Genomic DNA, 9,712 nt, shown 5'->3' on the forward strand with positions numbered 1-9,712 from the left:
AGGAAGTGCCCGGGATTATGGTGATGGCACATGGGTGACTTGGTGATTACAATTGAGATGAAAAAAAATGTACAAAATGATGTAAAAATAAACTTATATAAAAAAAAGATCTTTAGTTTTGAAAAGATGGAAGCCACATAGACTTCAGTCTAGAACATTTTTTTTCCTCCTTATGCCTCTGGGGAGAGGAAAGGAAAGGAAACAAGTTACAGCACTGAAAAGTGGAGAGCAGCAGGAGAAAAGAATATTTTACATGGCTCCTCGTTGAAAACAAACAAATGCTTTTAAAGATATATTAATACACATACTTTTTTTTTCATTAAAAAGGAACAACTGTTTTAAAGACATCATGAACTTGGAAAGCAGGTAAGTAACATTTAGAGGTCAAAGTCAATCTAGAGAGATGAGTTAGTTCTGGTGTGTATAGAACTGAGAGGCAGGCCAAAGGTGGGGGATGGGCAGGGACAGGAAGTGGGGGGGTTAAAGGACTCAACAGACAGAGTGGGGAGCAGAACACACAGAAACACACTGCTCAGCACAGCAGCAGGCAGGACAGGAGAGGTCTGCAGCACCATGTGGGTCAGCTCCCTGGCAGGGGATCGAACTCAGGCTACAGGAGTAATACTTCTGAAACTTAACTGCTATGCCACCAGGGAGTCTCTAGCTGGTATGTTTCCCCTTCTGTATGTTAGCTACACTTCTGGTGTGTGCTGATGAGACTGAGCAGCTTTCTAAGTATGTGCTGATGATTTGAAATTTTTGAACTTTAACAGTCCTGGGGTTGAGTAACAAGGGGGACAGAAGACAAAGCAAAGCCTGAGACTTCCAGTGAACATCTTTTCAGTGTAAGAGGAAAATAGAAATAAACCTCTTAGGACCTGCCTGGTGGTGCAAGAGGTTAATTCTCAGCACTATAAAGCTAGTGGCAGCTGCTGCAGCATGAGCTTGATCCCCAGCCAGGGAGCTGACCCACATGGGTTCTTCTCCAAGAGGACAGCTAACTTTTATGTAAGTCTTCATACTTTCATATCAGGACTGGAAGCATCCTCTGTTCTTTTCCTTTGACAGTCACCCTTTGTTTTTTCTGAGAAGCTTTTCCTTTGATGGCTCATGTCCTTTCTTAAATTTTCAAAAGAGACAGTGACGTGGCTGAAATCATTGCTTGACTCAGAGGCTTATACAATGGAGTCTCTGTGTAATCACTTTAACATGCATTCTGAAGCTTTGCCATCACATGAATATTGACTGAATTTGGCCTACGTTTTTCACTGTATTCAAATCTTTTTTTCTCTTCCTCAGAATTGTGCCTCATGGAGAATGGAACAACTTGACCTCAAAGACTAGCTCATTTACACTTCTTTCTTGCTCTATTCCTTCAATATATCATGCTTCATTTTCAGAGACTGAGGGAAATCCCAGAAGACTTCTTGGAAGTAGTGACAGCTTGTTCAAAATGTCCTACAGAGCTGTACTCAAGCTGTGTGGGAACTAGATGAAAGGCCAGGAAATAAGGCAGAAGGTGTTTGTACAGAATATCTTCCCCTTGGGCCCTCCCTGGTAGTGCAACAGGTTAAAAGCACAGCACCATGATGCTATTGCATCCACTGCAGCATGAGTTTGATCCCTGGCTAGAGAGGTGACCCACATGGCGTGGCAGACCTCTCCTTACCCACATGCTGCTCCCCTCAGCAGTGTATTTCGTCGATCTGCCTGTTCTGCTCCCCACTCTGTCTCTGGTAAATCCTCTCACCTCCTGCACCTCTGGCCCCAGTTCTGTATGCATAAATAAATCTTTAAAAAGAAAAAAAATTAATATCTTCCCCTTGCTGCTTGCAAATCATTCTTTATTTTTCTCCCTTATCTGATACCCTGGAAGATGCCCCACAAAGGCTGAACCAATAGGCTTTTTTTCTTTTAATAAAGATGACACTTTTTTTTAAAAGATTTATTTATTTATGCATACAGAACTGGGGTACAGGCCAGAGGTACAGGGGCGGTGAGAGGCTTCACCAGAGACAGAGTGGGGAGCAGAACAGGCAGATCGACGAAGTACACTGCTGAGGGGAGCAGCGGGTGGGTCAGGAGAGGTCTGCCACGCCATGTGGTCTCCTCCCGGGCAGGCGGGAATCGAACTCATGCAGAAATGGCTTTAGCTTCTCAGTGCTGTGCTTTTACCCGCTGCGCCACCAGGGAGGGCCAAAGATGACACTTTTAAAATTTTTTATTTTATTTCTTTATGCATACAAGAGCTGGGGAATAGACCAGAAGTTGGTGGTGGGGTGAAAGGACTCACCAGAGAGAGAGTGGAGAGCAGAATAGGTAGACTGAGCAGAATAGGTACACTGCTCAGAGGAGCAGTGGGTGAGACCGGAGAGAGGTCTGCTGAGCCATGTGAGTCACCTCCCTGGCAGGGGACCAAACTCATCATGCTGCAGACACTGGTGATAGCTTCACGGGATTGAGACTCAATCCCTTGTGCCTCCAGGGAGGCCCAACCAACAGACTTTCTTGTGCTAAAATTTCTAACTGGATTCAATCAATGAAAGGCAGCAGCAGAAGACAGTGGCATTGTTAATTCCTGTGGGTTTCCCTGTCACCATGGATTGGCTACGTCCTTCTCTCAAAGGTCACAATTCTGTCAAGTACTGATCTCTTTCCCTGGGTTCAGATAACAGCTTTATCCCTTTAGTCCTAGAAGTGATAATAGACATCACACCATCTTTAATTGCTTTTTCTAAACTCTACCCTCAGCTTTGTAAATACCCCTGTACTAAGTTCTCCTAAAACTATCCATTTTGAGTGTGCCATCTGTTCCCTGCCAAGTCTCTGACGGATACAGTTTATTTGATTAATGGATATTTGTTCAGGCCAGTTGGAGCATGAAGTGAGTGTGCTAAAAGCGTAGAACATCATGTAGGAACAGTAGGCTGGGAGCAGGTGGTGGAGAGGCTTGTCAGGCCAGGGAGTTGAGAAGCCAGTGGAAAACTCAAGAGAGCTTTCGACCAGGAGTGGGAGGATTTAAGAAAACCAATTTGGTACCTGCATCAAGAGTGATTTAGAAGCTGGAGATGAGCATAGAAGTCAGAAGATGGTTACAGTTACCATTATAGGAGAATCCCATTTTGTAACTCTCAAATAGGCAAAGATCCAAAATTTTAATAGTGCATTATGTCATGAGGATGTGGAGGTTTCTGCACCCTAAGATATTGCTGGTGAATGTGCAAATTGATAAATCTCCTTGAATGGTAGTTTGATAATATATATCAATACTGTACATTTTCATAGTCTATGACTCAGCAATTCCACTTCCAGGTACTTAGCCTACAGATAATATTGCACACATACTAAATAATTTATATATAAGGATTTTTACTTAGCATTTTTCTAATGGTTAAAGATTGGAAACAATATAAATGTCCACAAATTAGAGACTCGCTAGCTTAGAATGGCACCTTCTCTATAACAGTGCTCTGGGCAGTTAGAAACGAGGCGGCTCTGTATATACTTACACGGGAAGATCTCCACAGATCATGTCAATGGCAGGGCCTCCCTGGTGGCACATTGGGTTAAAGCACAGCACTATGAAATTGTCCGCAGCCACTGCAGCATGAGTTCGATCTCTGACCAGGGAATTGGCCCACTTGGCACGGCAGACCTCTCTGTCATTCCTGCTGCTCCCCTCAGCAGTGTATTTCAGTCAATCACCTGTTCTGCTCTCCACTCTGACTTTGGTGAATCCTCTCAACCCCTGCACTCTAGTTCTTGTATAAATAAATAAATAATGTTTTTAATTAAAAAAAAAATTGTGCTAGACAAGGGCAAATTTTTACTAACACCACATGAGTCTCTGGGCCAGATGAGTGGAGTTTGGTAGTAATCCTTGCTACCAGCATGTGTTTAATGGATAAGAACTTTCAAGAGTGATGAAAGCTTTTGGGAAAGGACCTATCTTTTCTTCTGCTCTTCTTCATATTTCTTGTTCTCTTTGGGCCTTTGGCACTACTTGGCCTTTCTGTTTTCAGACTAACTGGAATCCTGTTTTAACATCCTGAAAAGATGGGTTGTTATGGTTTAGATTGGTCTAGCTTGTTGCTGGTCTCAAAACACTTGTTCTGCAAAAGAATCACTCCCAAGAGCTTGTTTGTTTTTTATTTTTTTAAGATTTATTTACTTATGCATATAAGAACTAGGGTATAGGAGGGGGGGGAGGGGAGGTGAGAGGATTCACCAGAGACAGAGTGGGGAGCAGAACATGTGGATAGATGCAACACTGGGGAGACCCCCCCCAAAAAAGCTTGTTTAAATACTAGTGTCCAGGCACTGAATCCAGGGATTTCATTTTGAGTGTCTTGGTAAGAGTGATTTTTTTTTATTAATGGTTCCAATGTACAATTAAGGTTGAGAATTAGATTTACTGAGTTTTTCTTGGTATCATGTACTTACTAGAATGACATGGGGGCAAGTGAGGATTGTGGAGGTGCTGTTGGGGGTGCCAATCAGTGCCCCTTTTTAATAACCTGTACTCATGCAAAAAAAAAAAATCCATTGCACTATCTTCATAGAATCAAGTCTTTTATTTATGGCTTATAAGAGAATCATCAAATACTGTGACTGACTTTTGAGTTGTTGGTAGGGCTTTGAATTACATGCAAGTTAGTTGTCTTACTTTTGTATCACTAATTGCCATTGTTGTAAAACATGGTACCTGTACCATGTACATTGTACATCACTGTATAACATTAGGCATAGAAACTTGAATTTCACATCTTGCTGTTTTGTTCATTTCTACCTAAGAAAATTAAAACTAAAATGGTATTCAGTTGTGACTCTTAGATTGCAAACAGAACATCAGAATTAAAACTTAGAATTATTTCTCTTATGGTGGAAAGGTTGAGACTCTGACATGACTCTATAAAATGCTCATGTAATACAGTACCAAATTATATTTAATATAAATAACCATAACATTGAATAGACTCTGATTGCTTGACTAATGTGCATTTGTATTGCTTGTTCAGAGCTGACCTTAATGGAGTTGTATGGTCATTATACTTATTGGTGTAATTTGCCCTTACTGTAATGAAACATTAAGATTTGCATTTCAAAAACCTACTGAAGTTGTTTAAATCAATGCTTTGATTTCAGGGGTATGACTTTCATATAGGTGGGGAGGTGGTTGTTTTGATAGCAAAACTCAATCAATGAATTTAAGAAAAATACAGTAAGGTATAACTTTCTGAGATGGCAGAAATACTTGAGAGGACAGAATGGAAGGGTTAGATGCTGAAGGTAGACTGACATGATTTGGAAGTCTGATGACACAAATTGGCCAGCTCAGGGAGCAGATGTAGTCTGCAGCATTTGGACTGGGCTTGCACATTTTAAAAGTTCTGAATTTCTCTGCCAAGTGGCCTGGCCCCCTCTCCTTATTGACTTACTCACAGCCGCCTCATTCATTGATTTTACCTACTTGTCCTTGGTAGGCACTTGGTGCCTGAAGAAAGGAGATAACATTAAAGGAAATATGGAGGGAAAGCAGTGAAATGGAGACTTTAAGAACATGTAGGATGTGGAAGGCAGGTGAGCCGACTAAGGGTGGGAGCTGGGGGTAGGAGTTATGGACATAGGTCAGAGTTGAAGCTCTGGAAAGAATGAATAGAAAGAGGCTCAAAACCTTGGCCAGCACTCACACTTAAGGATGTAAGCCATCAGAAACCCTATGAAAGGAAATAAGCTGTCATAAAAGAAATAGGAGAGCAAGGCTGTAGTGGTCAAGGAAAGGAAGAACTTAAGGATAATGTAATAAACTGCACACATAGAAGAGAAAGGATGAGAAGGGGAGGAGGGTAGAACTAAGCATCGAGGTAATTGATACCATCAAAAAGCATTTTCAGCAGGAAAAAGCGGGGTAAAATTATAAAGTATGGTGCTCTCTTAAGATGACTGCCAGTACAGGGGAGGAATTGGAACATCATGCAGTGACAGGCAGGGTAGAGAATGCGGGGATGCTCTGAGACTTGAAAGAGGAAGAGAAAGGCCAATGGAAAGGGAGTGAAATCCACCGGAGAGGGAGGGAGTGGGAACTGATGGAAAAGGTAGCTTAGAGAGGAGTTAGGACTCAAGACGACCAGTGAAGGTGGGAATTGTTTCAAATACTCAGGACTGATAATAGGGTGCTGGTTGAGTGGCCTAAAACTTATTTGATAGGTGAGACTGACAGACTTACAAGTGCAAAATTGGGACTTTCAGGAAAGTAAGGGAAAGGTCTGGGATAATTGGCATAAGCTATCAAGGCAGAACAGGCTTGCTGGGCAGTAAGGAAAGATCAGCAATTAGCAAGCATTAACCCCAGTTCCAAATGCCATGATTTTGTGGTTTATCATGTATTATAAATTTCAGCAATTTTATCTTTTAAATGTAATTTAATTTTCCCATAGAAATGATTAATCCACAAATGAATTACAGATCACTAATGCCCCAAGCCTGGACTTTGCTGGTGTGCATTTACACTATCAGTGTTTAGAGGACACTGGTTATAGTTACTTTTGTGACAATATAGTTGAGAATTTCATTACATGTCTCCTTTTATAACTGGGATTCTTTCTTTTCAGCAATTAATCTTCTCCCTTCTTCTTTCTGGATGTTACAAATTGTGAAACAGATTAGGATCCTTTTTCACGTCAGCTAATAGTTGAGAGAAAAAAAAATTTTGCATTCACCTTTGGCTAAGGAGTAAGTTTGACAGGTCACTTTTTTTTTCAGTTATTTTTATTGTGGTAATGTTGACTTATAACACTGTAGGTTTCAGGGTATATGTTCACATCTCTTCAAATGTATGTTACCACACATGCTCACCACCAAAGCAGCAATAACTCTCCACTAAATTCCACCATAGTCCATTGGGTACCCTCCTCCCCTTTGCTGGCTACATCTTCTCATTGGCCTCATTTCTGTATCCAATTTGATTCTAATTTTATTCTTCCTTCTCATTTATCCTTATCTTGTTACATTTCACAATTCCTATCATTAGATGCATCCTTAATTCCTTTTCTGGGATAAATAATTAAAGTACTTCAAACACCTTAATGCTGTGGTCATTATTAACAAGCATGTCTGTAGTTATAATGCCACCAGACCCACAGAAAGCTTTTTGAAAACCTTACAACTTCCCTTTTAAGAATAATGGATGGTGGAATATATAGCAGAAAGCCAAATTTGTAACAGCAGAGAATTATAGTAAAAGGAGTACAAAAAACCCTGCAGACGCAGCTTTGTTCTTTTTGGTAGGTGAATTTAAGGAATGCAATCCACCCTCTTTAGGGATTCTGGAAGTTCAACTATTCAAAATCACCATCATGTAGTGGTAAAGAAGGCACAGCTCTGGAGTCCGACTGCCTGTTTCATATCCCAGTTCACCACTTGAGCTATTTGACCTTGGGCACTTATTGTGTCTTCACTTGAAAAATGGTGCTAACCTCTTAAGATGCTGAGGATGTACTAAGTTTATATGAATAAGGTGCTTAGGATGATGGTTGACATTTTAGGTGCACAAAGTCGGTAGCTATAATTATTTGGCCTCTACAGTTAAGTGTCGTATGGGTCCTGTGACCATGTCTAAATTTTGTATCCAAACAAGTAAATGAAAAGCTGGAATCCAGCTGAAGCTAGTGTGTATTTGAAGACCAAAGAAGAGTCTTCCCAGCACCCTGCTGAGAAATGCGTGTAGAAGTCAAACCTTCAATCGAAAGAATTCCCCAGTTGCCAGTCATCTGCACACTTTCAAATTAACTTCTCCTTCTAGTGCCCTACTTAATTTATTCAGTATTTCTGGAAAGCCTAGTTTCTCATGCAATGTTTTAAATAATATAGGCATTAAAAACACACGTTTCCCCCTTATTGCTTCCAACTGTTAAAATTCAACTGAGTAAATTTCAAAGATCTCACTGGCTTTACTGAATGATTCACCAAATTGAGCAGCATCCATCTATCAGGTAGGAGCTCTCCCGGAGCTGTACAAAACGAAGGACTTTTATAGGCAGGAGGGAATAAGCACAAGGAAATTACATTAACTAAGAGTGGAGTGACTGTGGCAAAGTTACTCTCCTTTAGGGGCCCGTAAGGGTCTAAAGTAGATGACCTCCCTCATGCTGGGCAGAGAGATGAATCCTCTAAGACTCCAATTCTGGGAAAAATGAAAAGTGTTAAGTCTCAGTTTGGTGACCTGCATAAGTGACTCTATTTGGGGACCTGTGTTTTTAACAGAGCTAACAAAGTAACCCCTGCGAGATATCTCCAAAAGCATGACTGCCATCATGCTTTACAGACCTGTCATGGCTAAGAGCCTATCACAATGTCAAATCTTAAACACTGAAAGCCTAGATAGTGCAATAACAGCAAGTAAACATGGACATCTTGTTCGGTGGACTTATTCCCACATGGGAAGCATTTGGTAAGAGTGAAGAACAGAGTGGCAACTGCTTAGTCCCACTGGACCATTCGCTCTTCTTCAGGAAGAACACTCCAGTTTGGGGAGGCCACATTCCGGACCAGCCAGTTGAAGTCGTCAACATCGTTCCAGTTATTTTTGCTCCTGTCTAAACCGGAACCTTCGAAGTCCTCGTCAATCCCCGAGTAGCTCCAGGTGTAAGGGGCGAACTGGATCCCGCTGCAGTCCTCTACAATGGCCCTGCTAGTCACCTGCAAGAAGACGCGGGTGTTTCTTGTAGTATGCACGCGGAGCTGTTGGCAGGCCACGGCCAGCACGCAATCACGGCAGTCTTCCAGGAAGACAGAGGTGGACACTGGCCCACAGAGGACCGTGCAGCCGCGGGCCTTGTGTAGCCGCAGGGTGTTGGGGTTGCCATACAGTTTGATCTTGCAGTTGCTCAGTTCGGTCAAAAGGATATCGCGTTGGCGCAATTCCTCAGCTTTCTTCTCCAAGACTTGGGATTCCAGATTGGAAAAGCCGCAGACCCAAGTGGAGTCCGAGTCTCCCTCCTCCTTCGAGGACGGCGGGGAGGCCGGGATACTTTCCGCCGCCGGAGCGCCAGGAGCCGCGTCTACCTTGGTGGCCGAAGCAGCATCCTTTCTCCGGGTCTTGAAAGCGAAACGCTTCTTGGGCTGCAGTGCCTGGCGCCGCTCGGCCAAGGCCGCCTGCAGGCGCGCCAGCGCCTCCTGTGCCTGCCTCAGGTCGTAGGCCGCCAGAAACAAAACCGAGTCGTTGAGAAGTTTCTGAAGGCCCTGGAGCCGGGAGGCCGCCTCCTCCAGGCACTCGACGGACTCCCCGCGCTCCAGAACCTCTTCCACCGCCGCTCGCTCCCGAGAGAAGGCGGCGGCGAAATAGTCGCTCTTTTCCTCCTCCACCTCCTGGTCCTGCCGCTTTTGCTTTCGCCTTCCCACCTCCAGTTGCCGCTCTTGTTCTCGCCTCTGAAGCCGCTCAGGCACCAAGCTCCGGTCCCGCTGGGACCCCAAGTCCCCGTTCCCCACGGCGGCCGCGGAGCAACTGGAAGGGTCCATCTTGACTTCAAGCTTCCTTTCTCCAGTCTTCCTTCCTCCGGGCGCGCCCTCCGTGAGGCCTCCCACCAACGTGCTCGGTTATTGGCTGGTCGTGATGACGTCAGACTCCTGGCCTGATTTTCTTAGCCCATTGGTTCCTCCGTATCGCAGGGGGCGGGGAGATTAGGCGGGGCCGTCTGACAGAGGGGGTGGGGAG

General features: G+C 43.6%; 1 protein-coding gene across 1 annotated transcript; it reads right to left on the reverse strand.

Moving 5' to 3' along the window:
* Positions 1-6,481: 6,481 nt before the first annotated feature.
* On the reverse strand, positions 6,482-9,710 carry TBCC (tubulin folding cofactor C). Its single transcript, XM_012724128.1, has one exon. The coding sequence runs from the start codon at positions 9,514-9,516 to the stop codon at positions 8,479-8,481; it is 1,038 nt and encodes a 345-aa protein (XP_012579582.1). The 5' UTR covers positions 9,517-9,710; the 3' UTR covers positions 6,482-8,478.
* Positions 9,711-9,712: the final 2 nt, after the last annotated feature.

The sequence above is a fragment of the Condylura cristata genome, unplaced genomic scaffold (assembly GCF_000260355.1).
Source record: "Condylura cristata isolate star-nosed mole 26May11 unplaced genomic scaffold, ConCri1.0 scaffold00001, whole genome shotgun sequence".
Taxonomy (NCBI): Eukaryota; Metazoa; Chordata; class Mammalia; order Eulipotyphla; family Talpidae; genus Condylura; species Condylura cristata.